At 42.7% G+C, this 22,672-nt stretch overlaps 2 protein-coding genes and 1 long non-coding RNA gene across 4 annotated transcripts in view; 2 read left to right on the top strand and 1 right to left on the bottom strand.

Moving 5' to 3' along the window:
- Positions 1 to 1,803: 1,803 nt before the first annotated feature.
- LOC126998720 (facilitated trehalose transporter Tret1-2 homolog) lies at positions 1,804 to 18,224 on the top strand. The gene is made up of 10 exons (XM_050860709.1): positions 1,804 to 1,899; positions 5,521 to 5,670; positions 8,162 to 8,229; positions 8,542 to 8,692; positions 9,668 to 9,830; positions 10,051 to 10,752; positions 11,407 to 11,524; positions 11,657 to 11,830; positions 17,229 to 17,249; positions 18,153 to 18,224. Exons 2-10 carry the CDS (start codon positions 5,592 to 5,594, stop codon positions 18,222 to 18,224), a joined length of 1,548 nt encoding a protein of 515 aa, XP_050716666.1. The 5' UTR covers positions 1,804 to 1,899; positions 5,521 to 5,591.
- Positions 17,949 to 22,672, top strand: part of LOC126998997 (uncharacterized) — a 5,193-nt gene continuing 469 nt past the window's right edge. The window contains exons 1-2 of the mRNA XM_050861313.1: positions 17,949 to 18,179; positions 20,364 to 20,485. Coding sequence (XP_050717270.1) covers positions 20,384 to 20,485 — 102 coding nt within the window. The 5' untranslated portion in view covers positions 17,949 to 18,179; positions 20,364 to 20,383. The remainder of the gene's footprint in view (positions 18,180 to 20,363; positions 20,486 to 22,672) is intronic.
- LOC126998999 (uncharacterized) overlaps positions 20,496 to 22,672 on the bottom strand; it is a 2,188-nt gene continuing 11 nt past the window's right edge. Inside the window, exons 1-3 of one of the 2 annotated variants that reach the window (XR_007753095.1) lie at positions 21,600 to 22,672; positions 21,380 to 21,445; positions 20,496 to 21,296 (exon numbers count right to left, since the gene is read on the bottom strand). The exon at positions 21,600 to 22,672 is cut by the window's right edge and continues 11 nt beyond it. This is a non-coding gene — a long non-coding RNA (uncharacterized LOC126998999). Of the gene's footprint in view, positions 21,297 to 21,379; positions 21,534 to 21,599 lie in introns of both variants that reach the window. The other variant, XR_007753096.1, reaches the window with a different exon arrangement.

Here is a 22,672-nt window from a genome sequence, read left to right as displayed (position 1 = left end):
CGCGAGCAACTGATCCAGCCAACGTAACCATTGTCGTATTGAGCACACTGTTCTCTGGTTTCTGACCCATAACTATTGCTAAAAAATCAACAATACATTTTCATTTTTCATTCAATTGCGTTATTTGTGTGAGTACCACAGTTTTGGGGTCTGAAAACTGATAAATGCAATGTTCTGATTACGATAATCTGTCATTACTATAAAAAAGTCGGTTCACCCATGGAGGAAGAATACTTCCTCCAAAGGTTCACCCGAGTCTGAAGTGTGCATTATCGCGCAACGGCAACCTGCAGCCACATGGCGTCTGATTTCGTGTATGCCTACCACGGAGGTATACCTCGATCATGATGCCTACGCATAGTAAACATAGTAAACAGTCGTCAGTGTCAATAATGTGCAGGCAACAACAACAAATACCGTCAATTATAGTCGATTATGAGTTAAAAGACTTAGCAATAAGACTTACCAATAAAATCCACGGGATTTACCTATGATCTACATAGATCCTGTTGCCCGCCTCCATATTCATTTGTGTTTTGTGTTTGTCATATTTGTTCTTGAATGATATGTTGTGGATGTAGCATTAAAACGTTTACTATGCAATTACATACTGTATTTTTAATTTCTTTTAAATATCTTACTGCAAAAAACGTAGACCTAAACTATTTAGGGTCACTACGCTGCAAAGAAATTAGTTCTGCGATGAAAACATAAACGTTGTGGAATAGTAAACATTTTAGTGACCAGCTGGACGGTCACTATTTCTGGTCAGTAAAGATATCATCTCTCTTATCATCTAGTATAGCTATAGCATACTTAGATCGATACCCTTGAATCCGCTATCGTTATCCCAGACTGGACGATATCGGTTACAATATCCTGCTTTCTTTCCGCCACTCATGATGACGGACAATGCTCACAACGCTCTCTTGAGAAACGTCGCCTCCGAGGAAAACTGATCAAATGTTTTAAAATACTTAAGGTTTCACGAATGTAGACAAATCAAAATTGTTAGTGATCGATGACACTTGCGAACGAAGAACAATGGCATAAAACTCAAATGTAGACAAGTAAATTCAGACCACCAAATTTTTCTTCACGAACGTTGTAGTGCGAGAATGGAACAGCCTATATATAAGCTCCCACCTTCAGTGGTCCAGTGTAACACGATTGATTCCTTTAAAAACAAGCTCGACCGTCACTTCCTTGAACTTAATATTAACTAGAGTTAAAATGCAAAGTTTTGGAGTTTTGGGTATTTCGTTGGGGATATACCCCAATGGAGGAAGGCGGTGCATGCCGCGCAACCACCCAGACGGCTGGGAGAGAGATGCCCAATTCTTTCAAGAAGGAGGCCCAACAACGGGGCTGAGGGTGTCGGAAAGAGCCCATCTTTCCACTCCCATGGCACCGGACAGGTCTCGAACCCATACGCCTCCAGCATCCCGCAACGAGCGCAAGGCGGAGACTACCACGGGACCACGGGAGCCCCCCATATAATCAATCCTGTATCATTCGTGTCCACGATCAACACGAGATAGAGTTGCCATACCGGTTCTTACAGTAAGATAGGTATTCTATTTTCTCGTTTGAATGGATTATACTGCCTCTCTTTGCAATAACGAGCACATTATCTAAACGATCCCAGTTCCCCAAAGAATCCCACAAAATAGCTTTCTTTCTTGACACCCCTCACGGAGCCTCGTTTTACTAACCGATTTGGGGAAAAACATCCCAAGGAGTTGCAACACTGTGGACAAGGGGCATCACGGATTATGGAGATTGCCCATATGATCTCCACTCCACCTAGGAGCAGCACCAGGGACCTCTCGGTTGTGAGGCGACTCAGGCCGCCAGGCGAGCACTATATAGCTACTACAGAGCCCCGTCTGCACTACGGTGTGTACGTGTGTGTGTGTGTGTTGAGGCAGCAGGAATGTGAGAAGGAAGTGGGGGAGGTAGGGGTACGTAATTGCCGTGAAGTGAACTGAAACGGACAGACTTGGGGACATGATGTCTGCGTCGCCTCAAATGAGTATTTTATTCTGCTAACGTATGTACCTCTGCCTCACCAGCCGTTCCTCGCAGTATAGTCCAGGAAAATTAGCATTTTGGGGTGAAAAACCAATGTTTTTTTTTTTTTCTTTTCTTATATTTGGCAGACTTTGCAGATTTGGGACAGTTTCCATCCCTCAGATGGGTGCAACCCCCTTTTCTGGGGAACTCCCCCACCCCCTCCCTTTGGAGGGTACAATTCTCCATATTAACTGTTTTTCCTCCAAAGCGGTGCATCGCACAGATAAAAGGTATATAGGGACTAAAGAAATAAAACATTAAATTATGCACAAGTTCATCTCTATGTCTTTTATCTCTAAATATTATAGTTTTTTGCGCAAATAAGCCCGAAAATAGGAGACGCATTTTCGCCTATATCAGCATTTCCCAACCTGGGAAAAATTTCCCCCAAGGGGGAAATTTGAGGATTCCAGGGGGGAAATTTAACCTGAGGGAAATATTAATTACTATTATAGCAATTAGTTGACTGAAAAAAAATAGCAGAATGCGGCTATTGACTATTGAATCTATATGAGTAATATCAAGGGGACAGATGTAATAGGAAGACCCCCAGTGAGTTGGGAGGATAGAGTTGAGGAATACATGAAAGAGAGGGGTGAAAGAGGGACGCGAGGATTTAATTAATTAGATGTGCGAGAAATGTTTGTTTGGAGAGGGAAAACTGGAGACTCTGCTGTCATGGCCACCCCCTTGGAGGGAGTTTCCGACGGAAACGGGGCATTGTGTTATTTAGCAATTTTTTTTGGGGGGGCTACTATTTGATTATTATGTTATTTGTGTTATTAGGCAAGTGAATTTCGTGTTTTTGCTACTTTTTTCCCTGTCCACATGAAGGGGGAAATTCGGATAGTTGAACTGTATGAAGGCGGAAACGGCAGACAAAAGGTTGGGAACCACTGGCCTATATGTAAAATAATGCATTTCGCCCTTACATTTCATTTAATAACTCTTAAACAACTAATTTGTCTTCAAAATCTACAATATAGATGACATTGTTGGATGAAGATTCCTCTTTCATTTGGTATCCTTGTTTTGCTCAAAATATTAAAAGAATGACGCAAAAGAAACTAACAGAAGAAACTGTAAATCCACAGAAAAGAAATCGAGATATGGATATATCTCGATTTCTTTTACATCATAAGCTTTACTATTAAATTCATATTAAAAGAACTTGTAAATAAAATAATACCGTGCATATTTTTTTTTTTTTTTTTTTTTAGAGGAGACTGAAATTATTTGCAGAAGTGTATGAAATTAAATATTTACCATGGCTTCAAGAAACGAGATGTGTTTTTGCTGCCATAAGACATTAAGTGAAGGTGAAACTGTGAAAGTGAAAGATGGTATCCATAATTTAAGACGTGTTAGTAAAATCCAAAATGACGGTAATTTTGAAATGCTACAGAAAGTTGACACTGTTGACGTGCACAAAATATGTAGACGTGAGTACCTAAAAGAGAAGAATATAGCCAGAGATGTAAAAATGAAAAGAGAAAATTCACAAGAAACACAGCAGACCATGAGATCACAAGAAAATTTTTACTTCAAAAGCAAATGGTTGTTCTGTGGTGATATATGTGATATTGCATTAGAAAAGAAAAGGAATGTGCACAAACACAGAACAATTTGGGAAGTTAGAGTTCTGCATTTGAAGAAAATTTCAGACTTTGCTAAACAAAGAAAAGATGAATGGGGTGAGAAAGTATTCAAACGAGTTAACAGTGTCTTATGTCTTGTTGCTGAAGAATCACGTTATCATGAAGTGTGCACGACATCATCATCTTTACAAAGAGGACGTCCAAAGGATGAGCATATTGACAGTGCTTTTGAAAAAGTGTGTAGGTGCATTGGTGATTCAGAGGACTGTTAATTCACTTTACATGATTAATAAGAAATCTTGAAGAAAATATGCCAGAAAGTTCATCTGTAACAGAGAAAACATTGAAAAATAGATTAATGAACACAAATGGAGATGGAGATGTTCTTTCTTATGAAGAAAAGACCAACAGTAGTTTTTTTTTTTTTTTACAGCAAAGGAGACAGCTCAAGGGCACAAAAAAGTAAACATTAATAAAAAAAAAAAAGCCCGCTACTCGCTGCTCCTAAAAAGAATCCAAAGATCCGTGGTTCTGGACTACAATTGATCAATACATGGTACACAGAGAGAGAGAGAGAGAGAGAGAGAGAGAGAGAGAGAGAGAGAGAGAGAGAGAGAGAGAGAGAGAGAGAGAGAGAGAGAGAGAGAGAGAGACATGAAAGATTAAGAATTGTAAAAACTGCAGCAACAGTAATTCGTGAGGATATTAGAACAAGTCCTTACAATATCACAGATTATATCCAGATATTACGGACTTTATGTAGAATGCAGAAGATGTAGTCCCTGAGACATTGCGTGCCTTTTTAGAACTAGTCATTCAAAAAGACAAAAAGAGTGAAAAGGGAAAACCAGAAAAGAAGTGTACAGCAATTGCCCATGCAGTAATTGCTGCAACTCGTCCACGATAATTTTTGTCCTGCTTATTGCTTGGTGTATTTATTTCTGAAAACTGGCTCTAGCACCATTGTCAACACAGTATCGAACTTTGGATATTGTTCAGGCTATAATGATGTCACATTGTTTGAGTCATCTGCTACAACTTCTTGGAAACCAGATGTTGAAGGAGATTCATTTTGTCATTATATTTTTGATAATGCAGACTTTAACACTCAAACCTTGACTGGCAAAGGAATATTTCATTCAATGGTAGGAATAAAGTGCAAAACTCCATCAAGAACTGTAAGAACTCAGGATTTATTTTTTACTTACAGTAAAACGAGTCTTCTACTTTCCGGTTTGTTTCCGAAAAGCAAAAATAATATAGAAGAAAACAAGGATACCAAATGAAAGAGGATCGGGCTTATTTGCGCAAAACTATAATATTTGCAAAAACTATAATATTTAGAGATAAAAGACAAAGATGAATTTGTGCAGAATTTTTTTATTTTTTTATTTCTTTGGGCCCTATACCTTTTATCCGTACGATGCACCTCTTTGGAGAAAAAAAAATGAATATGGGGAATTGTACCCTCCGAAGGGGGGAGTCCCCCAAAAAAGGGGGTTGCACCCATCTGACGGAGGGGAACTCTTTAGATCTTTGTTTTGTGACCCTTGAGGAGTCTTTCTACCAAATATAAAAAAAATAACTTATTATTTTTTCCCCTCTGTGGCCTCTTTTCGTCTAATTTGGCTGGACTAGTATACATCTGACCACGGAACACTGTACCCATCTACTTCCATATGAGACTGATAGCATTATGTTTTCAGCGTCCGCTCCCTACCCTAAGCCTAATGCTACTACTTTTCCACACACACACACACACACACACACACACACACACACACACACACACACACACACACACATATATTTGGACCGGTTTTCATCTGACCTTGCTCACCTGCAGGCGGTGTTCTTGAGAGCTACCGCGGAGAGTCAGCACGCCGCTGTCCCCAGAGGTTGTCTTGCTCACGCGGGATGAGCATCGTACGAATCCAAGGGAGCAGGATGGCGTCTCCACCTGAAGATTTTGAAGAGTTTGAAAACGATAGTCACGGTACGTTTCTTTAAGACAAAATTTTATCAGTTCAAAATATATATTGTGATAACAGGATTAACCTGTTCAGGAATGGGTGGCATATGGGAGCAATATTTACCGGATTAGATTTGTTAGTGAAATAAAGAGCCGAGGTTAGAGAAAAGGCCTCACGAGTGACAAAACTTTGTTGTTACTAATTACTTACTACTTATTAGTGTTCTGTATTGCCCGCCCGCGCTGAATGTTGCCCGATGAGTTCTGCAACAGAAACACTCTGTGATATTTCTTACTGTCAAACTATTTACAAAGAAGAAAGCTTCTAATGTATGATGATGATACAATAATAATAATATTAGTAATGATATTAACAATTATTATTATTATAATTATAGGTATTCTTCTTATTATTATTTTTCTTCTTCTTCTTCTTCTTCTTCTTCTTCTTATTATTATTATTATTATTATTATTATTATTATTATTATTATTATTATTATTATTATTATTATTATTATTATTATTATTATTATTATTATTATCACTGAGTGAAGGAGGAGGAAGGAAACACGGGTGTGTTTGAGATGAGTTTTATTCCCGACTAGTTTCGCTTTCGCTTCTTCCGGGGAACTGACTTAAGTTCCTCTTCCTTCACTCAACTTGTCGAAAATGTTTTAACATTATTATTATTATTATTATTATTATTATTATTATTATTATTATTATTATTATTATTATTATTATTAACATAATCGATTATACCCCCGCCAGGACAGGGGCTTCGTGGTGCAGTGGTTAACACACTCGGCTCACAACCGAGAGAGCCCGGGTTCGATTCCCGGGCGGAGTGGAAAAATTTGGACGGCTTTTCCGATACCCTACGCCCCTGTCCACCCAGCAGTGAATGGGTACCAGGTGTATCGGGGGGGGTTGTGTCCCGTCTCCTGGGATCTGTTCCCTTCTCCTATAATTCCTTGCCCTTCTGTCTCTCTCCGGCATATGACCTGCGCCGACTAAACGAAACTTTCCAACTTTCCCCGCCAGGACCCGAACCACAGCTGCCTTCTCCGCTGCTGCGGTTGAGTCCTGGATGGGGTATACTCAACCTGTCTTTCTTTGACCGTTAGCATCATTATTATTATTAGCGAGTGAGGCTTACCGTGCTCCCTTTAGCTACTGCTAACGCCTCCGTGGTGAAGTGGTTCATTAACATGCCGATAACCCTATAATCCTCAGGCCCGGGTTCGAATTCCGGCCCAGGCAGTCGGCGTGTGACTCACCCAACTGCTCATCCTATCTTTCGGGCTGACCGACAAATGGCGCCTCCTGGAGAAACCTGGAGAAGGCATACTGTAATAACTCGGATGTCACACCTGCCAGGTGTCCCTAGGTAGTGGATTCTTACCCACCACACAGGCGACGGAGATGAGCACCGAAGCCACGCACAGTTACAGCGTATGCCCCCAACTTTACAATTACTAAGCTGTTAAGTAAACAGCCATTCCAATATATACTACAAAAAAGCATTAAAGCATGCGGTATAAATTTCGAGTCAATGGCCTTATGTTGCATGGGGATAGATCATGAACACTGAATATGTGACCACTCATTGCCTCAGATATTAAAAAGGTATCAGTCGATATTACACACACACACACACACACACACACACACACACACACACACACACACACACACGCTCCGGTGGCTCAATCGGTAGAGCGCTACCCAGAGATCTACATAAGAGCCTTGCTCAAATCGTAAGGGTACTTGCTGGCGATTGCGAGTCTAACTCGTGATCAGGCCGTGGTGAAACACACACACACACACACACACACACTGTCAGGCTCTGGCCTAGCAGGTTGAGGTTCGAGCCCCGCTCAGGCCGAGTTATATTTGCTGATTAGGAGCAGTTACTGCCCTCTCCCCCCTTTGAGCAAGGAGGGTGTGTATGATGTGTGAAGACTCTTCCAGTACTCGAAGATCGACTATAATGAGCTTAGTCTAATTGGAAGGGTACTTGCTGGCGATCACGAGTCCAGTACGTGATCAAGGCCGTGGTGAATCAAACACACACACACACACACACACACACACACACACACACACACACACACACACACACACACACACACACACACACACCTCCTTTATTATGGCGATTAAGACTGGCTATACTCCCAAAATAACTTTTCCCGTATTGTATACCTGAGAACATGGTAGGAATTTTTGCAACTCCTGCTGCATGGTGTTGGACACTGAAGACGTGAGATTTGGCTGAAAAATAATCTGTCGCCAGTGGGTCTACAGATGCTGCGTTCACCACTTTCTATTTAGTTTAATATTTAAATATTTGATTTTTTTTTTATATAATTATGATCGTTGTGACTAATGACGAGTGTGTGTGTGTGTGTGTGTGTGTGTGTGTGTGTGTGTGTGTGTGTGTGTGTGCTCATTTATTTAAAAAAAATATATATTGTGAAAAAATGGTGTTTCTATCCATATCTTACTTAGGTGCCGAGATGCTGCCAGTCAAGGGACGCGAATCAGCGACTGAACGGCGGTTGCGACTCCTGAAGCAGGTGAGTCTTAGCGGCAACCAACACTTGCAGCCCATACTCTACACTGCTGGTTAGTTTTTTCTTCGTCGGCTAACTAGTTAGTGTCTTTGGGCCTTAGCCATCTGAAAGTTGATACGACATACGTAGTGTGTGTGTGTGTGTGTGTGTGTGTGTGTGTGTGTGTGTGTGTGTGTGTGTGTGTGTGTGTGTGTGTCATTACATCTGTACACATCCCTCCACTCCGCCAATAATCACCGTACATCGTCACTATCTTGCTCACTTTAGAGCATAAACAATGATCCTTCTTAACTCTAGGCAACAACTGTCTTGTAGCTCGGCTTTGTGATCGCGGCCTCGATGTCTCAGTTTTCCCTGGGCTCCAATACTTCCTGGCCTTCTCCGGCCCTCTCAGACATCGCCGTCAACAACAGTACCTGGCTCGGCACGGATATCACCCTCACCGCAGCTCAAAAGGACATGACAGGTAACGGCCGCCTTCCAGACAAACATCTGTTTCGGTTCAGAAACTTGTCATTATAAATCCTTTTATTTTGTTGACAAAAATAATTAGGTATGTAACAAACACAATGGCCATTTTTACCGCATATGGCTACTTTTGCCCCTTCAGACGGTATATATATATATATATATATATATATATATATATATATATATATATATATATATATATATATATATATATATATATATATATATATATATATATATATATATATATCAGCGTGCATCCATACTTTTCCAAAGAATTTAATTTATGCTGCTAAAATTTCAGAGTGCTGTTAGCTGTTTGGTCTTCTGATAACATTAGGCATTCTTTGCTATAACTCCGTAAACATTTTTTTTATGGTACCAGAATGAATGGTATAATCAAAGTTCCAGCTGTGGCGGCGTCCAAGACTCGAACCCACTTCCTCCACCGGCACGCTAACCACTCAGTCAGGGAATTAAACTCTCTCAAATAGTCATTAGCCAGCTAAGTTATCTGCATGTAACATGGTTCATCTAATTATTCTGCCTATCCTGGTTTCTTCGATAAATTTGCTAAGGTTACTGTTGTACCGTAATCAAGTCGCTGATGTACATGGTAAATGCAACCGGGCCAAAACCGACCCCTGAGGGACATAAGTGACACTAACATAATTTCATTTCAACAATTAATCTGAGCCTACTGCGTCTTGCCGTGTAGCTGCTGCTTAATCCATCTCCAAAATTCATTCACAATGCCATGTTTTTTCCCCATTAATTACCTTAATTTCTGGTAAGACAGCCTGTCAAATGCCAGAAGATAATATGTTGAATATTTAGCTTATTTCATGCAAAGCTTAGGAGAGACAAAAGGAAAAAAAGAACGCTACTCTTTCAGGATTCATTATAATTTTTCAAACATACATTTCTTTTCAGCCCTTAACCACTGCTCATAATTATCACCTCTTTGCAGGGAGCCTTGTGTCCCTGGGGTGTCTCCTGGGAGCGTGGTGTGTCGGTGCGGTGGGGACGCGACTTGGACGGCGATTATGCTTGCAATTTACAGCTATTCCTCTTCTTGTGGGCTCTATTGCACTTTCCCTTTCTACTAACGTCTACGTTATGCTTGGGGCGAGGTATGTTCTCAAGTGTACTATCATAACAAAGATCTTTGTTCTTATCACCCTTTTGTACGCGGTGATGAACTCTTTACTTGCACCTCAATCGAACGTCAGCAACTTAAACCATATCATACACGAGTGGTAATTCTGCTATCGTGAAACATCATATTATGTGGTTACGTACCATTATAATACCAAATGAATGGCTTTAACCTATTTAAGTTTTCCACACTAGACTGCTGCAAGGATTCGGGAGCGGGAGTTCTTCTGCGGCAGGAACTCTTTATGTGGTGGAAGTGGCTGACACATCGGTTCGAGGCGCCATGACAACAGTGTGCACTTTGGCCATAGTGTTGGGAGGTCTCTTTGTCGTAGGCGTCGGCTGTGTGCTACATTGGTACCACTTAGCCCTGGTGTGTGCCATTCCTCCAATTATTCTATTGATTGGAACTTTCTTCTTACCCAAGTCTCCCGCCCTCTTGTTGGTACGTGGGAAGAGACTTGAAGCAGTAAGAACTTTGAGAAGACTGCGGGGTCCTTATGCAAATCTGCAATCAGAAATACAGATGCTAGAAATGAAGAATTCCTCCCAAACGACTGACTGGAAAAAGATTCTAAACCGGCGCACGGCCAAGCGATTGGCTGTAGTAGTGATGTTATTCGCTTTCCAGCACTTCTGTGGTAACTATGTGTTTATTGTTCACACTGCCCGGATCTTGGAGAAGGTGGGAGCTCCCTGGGACCCAGACATGGGCACCGTTCTCGTGACAGCTGTGAGACTTGCAGGAACGATGGTGTCCATTTTCTTAGTGGATCGAATGGGCCGCCGATCTTGCCTGGTTGCCTCACATGCGATCGCGTCTGCCTCCTTGGTCATGCTCGGGACCTATGTCTACCTGGCAGAGGGGGCACCAGACGAGAACACCTCGTTTTCAAGGTAAGTTTTGCTAAATCACCAGGAAAGATTTTTTATTTGCAACATGGATTAGGTGAAATGTCTTCGTTAAGTACCTATACGAAAAAAAGCAAAAATATTAGATAAATACTAAATGTTGGAGATAAGAGATCAGTGGCTGGGTACCTTTTTGATCACGAAAAAATATACGGTATAGTTTAGTCTTTGACTTTTGTGTTCTGCTTCCGAGAGGAGGTGATTACTGACAGCGTATTATGATGGGTCCTAAATGAAGTGTGAATATGTGTGTGTGTGTGTGTGTGGGGGGGGGGGGGGGTATTCACCACGATTGGATTCCGTGCTCAACACGTGAGTGCTTGCCAGCATCCTCTCGGGGAGAGTTTTGGAGTTCGAAAACCTATCTATGGGTACTGCTGGGACCTTCACACACTATATCCCCAATCCCCCTTGCTTAAGGGGGAAGGTAGTCACTCTGAGCTCAGGCTCAGGCTTTAGGTTCGAACCTCAGCCTGGCAGGCCTGAGCTTGACAGAGAAGAGTCTTAGTACACCGTACAGCGAGTTTGTAGCTTAAGTAAACAATAGAAATCCACGAAGGAGATTCAGATACCATGAACTTTAAAAAGATTTTGTATGTATAGTGACGTTTTACTGATCTACCCTATTCCTTCGCGCAGCCTTGGGTGGGTGCCGCTTCTCTGTGTGGTGACGGCGGTGTTCGGAATCTTCTTAGGAGCCCATCCTGTACCCTACTGCCTCGCTGCCGAGTACTTCCCCACAAGTATTCGTAGTCAGGTAGGTGTTACTTTTCAGAAAAATTCGGACTTCATTCATGATCGAAATACTTTCATATTTTGTAATTGTGGTGTAAATTAATTACGTCAATCTATTACTGCATTCTTTCCTCATTTCCTCTATCTTTTCTAGACCTTTTCGATCTGCTACTCCGCTGCGATGCTGTTCTCCTTCCTGGTGCTGCAAGTGTACAGTCCAATGCAGGACGCGCTCACCCACCCCGGCCTCTACTGGTTTTACAGCGCCTCCAGCTGCCTAGCCGTGGCTTTCACGCTCATCTTTGTTGAGGAAACCAAAGGCAAAAATATTGGCTAATACAAGGAGGAAGGATAACATTAAACAACGACGAATGTGAGCACCACCACCCTTGCACCAAGAAGATTATCAGCAACGCGCGTAATGATGTGTGGAACCTTCCCAAAGAATCACTAATTTTTTTAGAATTTCAAAATACTTATTTGACAAATGATTTAGCCCTGCCAATGTGCTTTCCAAAATGGTGCATAACTTTTCCCTACTCCCAGTAGTTTTGTCGCTAGAGCTCGAAACGTAAACCCTGTCGAGAGCGATTTTGACGAACTCCAGACATTTTGCCGTTTTTGTCTAGTGTGGCCTTGCTATTGCCTCTAAAAGGCTGTAATATGGCATGTATCCCCTCTTGGCAATGTAGCTTGACCAACCCGAAGGATTTTTTGATAGCTCGATTCTAAGCTCGTCGTCGAGCCGTCACAAAATAGCCTGTTTTTCGGCCCTTTTGGCGCAATTTGGACGTCTTAGATTTTTGCTTATAACTTTTTTATCTACTTAATGTTTTCCAATTTTTCTTTTCTGATTATTAATCTGTATTAAAAGAGCTTTCATTTGCCACCAAGCACGCCTTCCTAGCTTCAATAGTTTTCGCTCGAGGTCGACCGGAATTCGCGATGAACACTCGCTGAATCTAACTCATTTCACACGCCGCGACGAAAAACCTTCCTGACGCAACAAAAATTAATATATCTGCGTAAAAATTCATATATGAACATTTTAACATGTTGACTGTCTTGTATTAAAACCATTTTAAGATATCTATATAAAAAAAAGTTACTATTTTTATATAATCATTTCACTATATAAATCAACCTATATTAAGTGCCTTATTATATATACTCCGTCGATTGATATCAATAACTTTTCTGTAGCCCCAGAAATAAGGGAGTTATGGCGATTCGCACCAAAGCGGTTGATTTTTCAAAATTCGCGGCTTAATGACAAGGGCGCCGCAAAATCAAGAGAAAGACGTCCATTACTTGAGATGTTTCTGATTATTTTAATTAATCTCCATTATTTTATTGTATTATATGTTTTTTTATACTATATGTTATTATGTCAATATGTATGAAGTACGGAATTGTCGTCGATAGTTATCCCATTCATTATTTTGTTTCACTCCTCTTTATCCCGAGACGCAATAGAGTGGCTTATTCCGATTACAAGGCTGTAAATAATATTATATATAACTAAGGTTTCATCTTTATCAAGCCAAAGGCATACTTGGGGTCGTGTTTGCTACAGCTTCCCCTTCCCAGTATTCTGCAACCTCTCACTGTGTCTGCAGCGCCGTTCGGTGGAAGTACGGTATGTTTAATGAATTACACACTTGGATTATTATTTATTTTTACGTCGCGGCCTATTGCGCCGTTAGGTTTTTTCCCTGCACGTGGAATGTTGCCTCCATTCCAGAGACAATCACCACACACGGAGGGCTCTCTTTCCTGGAAGCAGTGATCATTCCACGGGAAATCGGAAAAGTGCATCCTCAGGTCTTCCCACCGAGCTGAAGCAAAATGCCAGAAACATCGACTTTTCTGTGGGTCCAGAGGCTGTACAGGAGCGATAGGACAGGATACAGAAATAAGGTTGTGATCGGAGGAGCCCAACGGAGAGAACAGTTTGACAGAGTAAGCAGAAGGGTTAGAGGTAAGGAAGAGGTCTATAGTCTATCGATTTTTAACTTGAGCCCTTGGGAGCGACTCCGGGATTCCCCACGAGACCGCGCTGGTGCCACATCACTCCAATACTCTCCTCAGAGAGTCTCTCTCTCTCTCTCTCTCTCTCTCTCTCTCTCTCTCTCTCTCTCTCTCTCTCTCTCTCTCTCTTGCATGGCTGTGCAGGGCGCGAGAGTGGGATCTACTTGAGTTGTCCATTGTGGCGGAACGCTGAATGGTGTGGCGTGCTGCCTGCTGCCAAGGTCCGTCAGGCGGCACCGTCGCATAAGCCACGTTGCAAAGTGATATGGAAGGTTTACTGAGTCGTTGTCTTTCCCTCTAATCCCAGGCCATTCATAACACCATGCAGTCGTATTATGAAAAAAAAAAAATATATATATATATATATATATATATATATATATAGATATATATATATATATATATATTTATATATATATATATATATATATATTTTTTTTTTTCCATAAATAGATAACGTACAGACTAACAGTGAGACAGATCGCCATGCGCAGGTCATCGCTAGATCTATAAAAAATGGGGGGTTCTCCGTGCCAAGCCACAGGGCTCAAGTTAGAGTCGATGGGCCTGACTCCAAGAGGGTCGGGAATACGTGTAGGGTGCTGGACCAACTGCTCTAGATCATTGAGGAGAGCAAAGTTGTAGGCTTGCTCACCAGGCTGGTCAGTGAAAGAGGATGAAAGCTAAAGGTGGTGATGAACATTGAAATCTCCAAGGATGGAGTTTTCTGCGAAAGGAGAGTGGGTCAAGATGTGCTCCACTTTAGAGCTCAAGTAGTCAAAGAATTTTACATAGTTGGTAGAGTTAGGTGAGAGATAAACAGTACAGATGTATTTAGTAATAGAATGACAATGAAGTCTTAGCCATATGGTGGAAAATTCAGAAGAGTCAAGGTCGTGGGCACGAGAGCAAGTGATGTCGTTGCGCACGTAGGCGCAACATCCAGCTTTGGATTGAAATTTAGGATACAGATAATAGGAGAGAACAGAGTAGAGATTGCTGTCAGTAGCCGCCGAGACCTGCGTTTCGGTGAGGAAGAGAAGGTGGGGTTTAGAGGAGGAGAGATGGTGCTCCACGGAATGGAAATTGGAACGAAGACCGCGAATGTTGCAGAAATTGATAAGAAAGAGGTCTGAGGAATTATCAAGACACCTCTCAAGTCGGCAGCCAGAAGGGGAGTCCTCTCTGGGGAATTTGTGGACCCCCCCCAGGCGGGGACTCCGAGGCTCTGTTAATAAAGTACGCCATTTTGTATTTGTAAAATTTGGGGAAATGGTGTGTATATTGTGTGCATGTAGTGTGATGTGGAAATAGAAAGGATCTGTCTTTATGGCGGGCACACACGGTCCGGCCTGGCCCGTCCGGCCGATAAAAGTGGGCGGGGCATCGTCGGCACATCGTGAGGCACACACACGGTGTGGCGGCCTCATGAAAAATCAACTGTCGTGCCACCGCGGCGATACCATGGAGCCGCTTCCTGAAGCTGACCTGTATGGCACCTGATCTTTTAGATGCTTCAATTTTTTTCATCTCTTTACTGAAGGAACTGCGCGTATTATTCAGTTTCTTTTTCACCATATCGCAGTCTGCATCTTTAATTTTCTCCTTCATTTTATTGACAAGCATCTCGTATGCTGCATTTTTCATGTCTGTTTGCATATGATTTATGCCTCACATTCCATAAGCATGGCTGTCCCTTATAAAGTTCTATAAAGTCCACCCAGAACTCCTTATCTAGCCAAACGTCTGACATTTCAATTGCAGAGACCCTACGTAGTACGTGTTGCAAATGTTTACACGGCGGCTGCCAGTGACGCTGATTTCCCGCCTCAAGGCCGCGCCAAATGAGCCAAACACGCGGTGAGGCGTGAGGCCGCGCCGGAGGGATTTTCAAACACAGACCGACGGCCATCCGGCCACTTCATGAGCCCAGGCCGGACGAAATACACCCACACACACGGACAGAAGGCCTTTAGCCCCGCCCACTTTGAGCCGGCCGGACGGGCCAGGCCGGATCGTGTGTGCCCGCCAATAGAAAGCATGCTGAACTACTCTCTGGTGTTGATGAGACAATAGGGAAACGGAAAGCGAGGACATAGGAAGGGTCTTTGGAGAGCTTTACGGCCGTATTCTCAGTGATTCTCTTCCCCCTTCCCGCGAGGAAACGAGGCTTCGTGGACCAAACGGTATGCTCAGTGACGAGGAGTGTCTTTGATGCAGCGCGCGAAGCGGCGAGCGGGAAAGAAATGAAATAATTTCCTCTCTTGACGAAGAGGAGGTGAAGGCCCGCTCTTCGCTAATATCTTCGCACATTTAATGCTTTATTACAACATTTTTCCATGTTGCTGTATTATTAATTGGGTATAAGAACAATTTAAATTTTCTAGGCCTTATATAAAAAGTCATACAATGCGAGAAACATTATTTTTTTCTGTTTATTCAAGACTTCACGGTTCCCATGATAATTTAAGCCAACACTGGAACGCACCTCCAAGCCAGCATGCCCCTACCCTTCAGACTCAACAGTTCTCCTTTTTAAGCGTTTGTAGGGCGTGCACTTCAAACCATAAGCATGAAGATTGCTGGGACAAATTTAAAAGTGACGGACTGACAGGTAGGCTTCGGCCTCCGGGCGAATGTTTCACAAGTCTGTATGAATATGTGGTGCTATGTGGTACTCCGTGCTGGGCTTCCCACAGCCAATCTCCAAACTCGTGACGTCACCTGTGGGTGGAGCTTAGCAAAGCTCAGCAATATAGATGATACCATTTTCCACCCACTGATAGGAGCTCTAAAGCTAGTTAAAAATATATTTATAAGGGAGAAATAACGAAGGGAGAAAGAGATCTCATGGAACAGGAGGAAAATAAAGAAAAGAAAAGCAGTTTATTCTAACGAGGTCTCCTAAGCTCCGCCCACAGGTAACGTAACGATATCAGAGCGAAGCAAACATAGCCACAGATACCAACCAATTAAACCCATCAATGTAAATTTTCTGCTATATATAGTGTCTGTCACTGTATCAAGCACTGCTTACATAAGTACTTGCCACACAATATTTTCCATTATAGAAATGTACCTAAAATGCATTAATGTTTCGGTTTTCAACGTTTGTTTGATTTGCAGTAGTACCAACACTACACGGAAAGATTGTTCGAAGGGGGAAGAGAAACTAGGGTTTGAAAATATCTCTTCACGGAAACACACTCTCTAAGCGACGCTTCGACGAAGAGGGAAGAGCTTCACTGAAAATTCCGCCGTTAGCACCCTCCACGCTTCCCATAAATACCTCACGGGGAGTGGCTTACGCCCGTTTCAGTAGGTGTCTTCCTACCTATCTACCTACTGTTACTGAATGCTGCGAGCTCTCTGGCTTACTAATGGCTGTACCTCTTGGCATGGATAATATTAAGCATGATCACGTACTTTACAAATAAGACAGTTTGGAAGTTAGAGAGGGTAATGGCGTTACCGTAAAGGGTTGTGTTGTCCCAGCAGAAGTGATTGAGAGCTATATGTTGAGTCCCTCCGGCAAGAGGCTCACATGGTAGGCAGATTTACAGGCAATGAAGGCCGACGTCCTCGGCGTGTCACAATGATGGGTTATGTAAGAGTTTCCCGCTGCATAGGCAGAAGGACTGGAAAGATAATACACATTTATAACAGTTTAGTCTAATTCGCAGTAAGTGAATTACTATGAAGAAATTCAGATTTTTGTAAGAATTTGTTTCATTTAAAATTAATAAAAACATCTCTAACATGGCTTAATTTGCACTCACAGACTCCAAGCTACAACCTCAAAACAGCGACTGTGTGAACATAGGTAAAAGTTGTAAGAACAACACGCCCCCTTGAAAAAAGATGGGCCACCCATATCACGGAGTACTACCATTGAAGTCATGAATGACTGGAGCAGGGGTGTTACTGAAATACAAAAACAGCGTAGTGAAGTCTTCAGACGCTTGAAATGCACAGAAAAGAAACATTTAATATCACATTTGAAACTTTTCTGAAGGTTTGCTTCAATACATTTGTAGGCCCACAATGAGGTTAATTAATAGAAACGATTCTTGTAACGACCTAATTTGACAGGCCAGTAGGTGCCGTGTCGTGGAGGGGAAGAGGCACGGCAGGAGAGGGAACAGCCGGCCTCTGTTTGGGCGCGGTAACCTCCTGTTTTGTATACAAGTACCGAATCCTAATGCTGGGCTGGTTAGGTTTGCAAGCGTTCCATGTTCACCAAACTATAATACTCAAGATATCTTATATTAACAACTAAGGGTTCTGTCAGGTTCATGATGGTCTCGAGCAACATGAATGGAGCACTCCTCGACTTCCTTCCACGGGCGTCGGTTGAGGCTGAACAATGGGCGGTATGTTTAGCGTAGGAGGGATGAGATGCATCAGCTGGTTGGGGTACCCCGTCGAGCCGTCCTGGCCCAGCCATAGCAGAGGGCACTCCACACCACCACTCACCAGCCTCCCACTTCACTCCCTCCCTCCGCCCCGAGCCTCAAGAGGGGAAGCGAGCGAGGCGTGCCAGAAGTTGCCTGACGTCCTTGTCGTGTGGCCCTGATCGTTAACGGCCTCATCGTGACCTCATCTTTCCTGCATTACAGACACCCTCAGCCTGCGTGTGCCCCAAGGTATGTGTGGCTGCCAGGAAGCTTTTAAGTGAACTGATGTTTTGAAGAGACGTCAAGGATGCGTCATCCCTTGGACGCTGGGGTTCGTGCATGTGGGCGTGAATGGGCCTCTAGACTTCGATCTCCACAGCTCCCTCCCAGCCAGTGTCATGCTAAATGATAATTCATGAAATACTATTATTTTATATCTGAAGAAAGTATCAGTGAAGAAACTGTTATAAGGTAGAAGTATCAGTAGTGAAACTGTGCTTTGAGACAATGATTTCGCTCCTGTCCGTGGTGTCAGTAAGGCGCCGCTCCGTCGGCTGCTGACGTCGTGTATTCAAACACCACGACAGGAATATTTGGTCGGGCCGCCCTGTGAGCCTCCCGAGCAGCGCATGCCGAGGGGGGACTGGGGGGTACTTGGTCATGGCTCGAACCCATTTTCTCCCTACTTGCTTTGTTTTACTTCACCTTCCGTTAGAAATGAATACCCAGAAATTATTTCCTTAGGGCCATGCCTTGTCACTCGCGAGAATATAAGCCATCCTTACATCGTGAAGATACATACGCCACTGGTCTTCCCACTTGTCTTCCCTTATTGTTCTCTTTCTTCCCCTCATCTCTGACCTTTTTCCAACGTCAGTGTTTCACACAAAATAGAAGAACAGCATCTCATACATGCGTATACTTGGGAAGGATAAATTTCTACAACGGATATTTTGAAGTGTTCAGCCGCAGGGGTCGTGGAGTCACTGTCACAGCACCGCAGGGGACGACCTAGACCCACCAAAGACACGTTCCCTGCTCTAGCGTCTCGTTAGTCAGAAAACTGTCCTAGACCTGGTCATTGGTTGAGCCTTCGACACATCAAGGAAACCAGAAGCCTGGACGAAAATGACGTCATGAAAGGCACTAAGCGGCGACCCCTTGACCTTTAGGAGTGCATGGGTGGGAGGTCGTCGGATCATAAATCCCCTGTCACCTTCCCCCTCGCTCCTTCCCCCGCTCCACCACTCCACCTCCCGTGGCGCTTCTCGCGTTGCCTTGTCAGGTAACGAGTGACCCTTTACCTTGGAGTGACCGTTGAAAAATTTGCTTTCCTTTTCAGCCATGTAAATAACTCTTATCTGCGTGACTTTTAGCATCACATCATGTGTGTGGGTGGCTGATTATGATGGGTAGTACATGTGCAGCGGTACTGGTAAATTTGATGATGATAATAATAATAATAATAAAAATAATAATAATAATATTAATAATAATAATAATAATAATAATAATAGCAACAACAACAATGATAATGATAATGATAATAACAATAATAATAACAATAATGATAATAATAGTAGTAGTAATAATAATAATAATAATAATAATAATAATAATAATAATAATAATATAATGACTATTTACTTATTGTTTTTTTTACATCCCCGCCTATAGCGCCAGTAGGCTTTCTTCAGGGGCCAGACGGTCGGCCCAAGCCCGTCGTGGCGCCAGTTATGCTTGGCTCATGCCGCCCCCCGGAACTCATTCTTGATTCACTGGACGGTTTCTTCTAGAGTCCGGGTTGATGGGTGGTCTTCAGGACAGCATGTGGGTAGTCTTAGGCCACTCGGCGGTGACTGAAAAACCCCAGGTGGTAGCGTCGGGATTCGAAATGACGTTGCCCATGGCGTGGTGAATGTGAGCCCAGCACGCTAACCACTCAGGCACCGCCTAGTTGTTGTTATTGTTGAAAATACACGAGTCCGTATTCCACTGCATCTGCTTATTACCAGTCGTAATAGATTGGTCTAAAACAACTATGTGGAGCCTAATCGGTTTCTCTTTGCATCTTTATGATCAAACAAAACCATCCAAATTCAACGGTCTTTCAGTTCACGAAGTGTCATATGTTACCTATCACACCACGGACACTAAAATTATGTCTATAAAATGTGCAGCATTTAATTCGTTAGATTTTTTTACTCCAAGTCGTGATTATATGTATATATTCTACCTTACTTTATATTAGCCGTTCATTATACGCTTGCTGGGTATAATGTAATAACTAAAATATACTCTCTCTCTCTCTCTCTCTCTCTCTCTCTCTCTCTCTCTCTCTCTCTCTCTCTCTCTCTCTCTCTCTCTCTCTCTCTCTCTCTCTCTCTCTCTCTCTCTCTCCCTGTTTACTTTTCCGTCACCGGTGTTTTGCAGGGCAGCTTCTCGCGCGGAGGATGGCCCGTCACGTGCTGCCGCTGGTGCTGCTCGTTGTGGCTCTGGTGGTGCGGCTCATTCTGTCCGCGCCTCTCCACGAGCCCGACCGCGACATGACCCAGGTGAGGGCTCTTCATAGCACTGGTGGTGTCCTAAGACTACGTCGTATTACCGAGCCCCATTAATTTATTGACTAACCCTATAGCTGGTATTTAGTCCATTAAGTTAGTTACCTAGCCCCTATAAATTAACCTAGTCCAACTAAATTTGTAGTTTAGCCCAGTTAAGATAGTATCCTAACCCCATTAAATTATTAACCAAGCCCACTTAATTGATAGTATAGCTCCATCAAAGTGGCAACCTAACCCCACTAGAATATTAATCTAGCCCCACTAAATTGTAAACCTAGCCCCACTTAACTGTTAACCTAGCCCCACTAAATTGTAAACCTAGCCCCACTAAACTGTTAACCTAGCCCCATTAAACTGTTAACCTAGCCCCACTAAACTGTTAACCTAGCCCCACTAAATTGTAAACCTAGCCCCACTTAACTGTTAACCTAGCCCCACTAAACTGTTAACCTAGCCCCACTAAGCTGTTAACCAAGCTCCACTAAACTGTTAACCTACCCCCACTAAATTGTAAACCTAGCCCCACTAAACTGTTAACCTAGCCCCACTAAACTGTTAACCTAGCCCCACTAAATTGTTAACCTAGCCCCACTAAACTGTTAACCTAGCCCCACTAAATTGTAAACCTAGCCCCACTTAACTGTTAACCTAGCCCCACTAAACTGTTAACCTAGCCCCACTAAACTGTTAACCTAGCCCCACTAAACTGTTAACCTAGCCCCACTAAACTGTTAACCTAGCCCCACTAAATTGTTAACCTAGCCCCACTAAACTGTTAACCAAGCTCCACTAAACTGTTAACCTACCCCCACTAAATTGTAAACCTAGCCCCACTAAACTGTTAGCCCCACTAAATTGTAAACCTAGCCCCACTTAACTGTTAACCTAGCCCCACTAAACTGTTAGCCTAGCCCCACTAAACTGTTAACCTAGCCCCACTAAACTGTTAACCTAGCCCCACTAAATTGTTAACCTAGCCCCACTAAACTGTCAACCTAACCCCACTAAACTGTTAACCAAGCTCCACTAAACTGTTAACCTAGCCCCACTAAATTGTTAGCCTAGCCCCACTAAACTGTTAACCTAGCCCCACTAAACTGTTAACCTAGCCCCACTAAACTGTTAACCAAGCTCCACTAAACTGTTAACCTAGCCCCACTAAACTGTTAACCTAGCCCCACTAAACTGTTAACCTAGCCCCACTAAACTGTTAACCTAGCCCCACTAAACTGTTAACCTAGCCCCACTAAACTGTTAACCTAGCCCCACTAAATTGTTAACCTAGTCCCACAAAATTAGTGACAGCCTCACTAACCCCTAAACTAATAACCTAGCTTCACTAAACTAGCATCCCAGCCCCACAAAATTATCAACTAGCTGTGGTGTAGTGGTTAGCACGCCTACAGAGCTACGGATCCGCGGGCTCAGGTAAATATATACCAGGGGAAACCTGGGGAAGGTAAACTGTGATTATCTGGATGTGTGTTTTCCCCATCACAGGCTCACAAGCGGAGATGAACACCGAGGCAACGTGCAGCTTATCTTTACTAAGTTCGTAATTTCACCCCAATAAATTAATAACCTGACCCCTCTAAATTAGAAATTTGTCAAATAAATTTGTAACCATACCCCATTAAATTGTCACCTTAGCCCCACGGAATTATTAACATAGTCTCACTAAGTTATTAACCTTGCACCACTTTTTTTTACCTAGCTCTATTGAACTGAATTGAATTAGTGACCCCCACCCTACACACACACACGATTGCAGCATCTATGTTTACGGGATCTGCCAATACTGGGGCAATGGACATAAACATATTCAAGAAAATAATTATTATGATATTTATTCATAATTATTTTGTTTATTGTTGATTTTCCCTGAGGACTTAAGATTTACTGAATCTAACCTATTCTTTTTTTGATTTTGCTTCTTTGCCGAATTAAAATGTTCTCGCACTACATTTATGAAAGCTTGATACAATCCACAGCTTTCCTTGAGGAGCAATAGTTTTTCACTAAGTGAAAACTTACAATATGAGAAAGGAGCAAAACACGTTCATAAGTGAAACAAAGTAATTATTAAGGTATCATGCAGTAATGCTAGAAAATTACTTAATCCTTGTGCGATTCTAGTGACGCCTCTGTTAACACCAAGGCTTTTAGAAGACACCTTGA

Source organism: Eriocheir sinensis, chromosome 15, assembly GCF_024679095.1.
Source record: "Eriocheir sinensis breed Jianghai 21 chromosome 15, ASM2467909v1, whole genome shotgun sequence".
NCBI lineage: Eukaryota > Metazoa > Arthropoda > Malacostraca > Decapoda > Varunidae > Eriocheir > Eriocheir sinensis.
The sequence above is the reverse complement of the archived record's forward strand: the minus strand, read 5'-3'. Positions and strand labels throughout refer to the sequence as shown.

Bases quoted from the DNA above. Each gene is read 5' to 3' on its own strand.
- LOC126998720 (XM_050860709.1), top strand. From the start codon at position 5,592: ATGAGCATCGTACGAATCCAAGGGAGCAGGATGGCGTCTCCACCTGAA. The intron at 10,753-11,406 runs GTAAGTTTTGCT...TCCTTCGCGCAG, and splicing joins GAGAACACCTCGTTTTCAAG to CCTTGGGTGGGTGCCGCTTC. The intron at 11,831-17,228 runs ATTGGCTAATAC...TAAGTGAATTAC, and splicing joins AGGAAACCAAAGGCAAAAAT to TATGAAGAAATTCAGATTTT.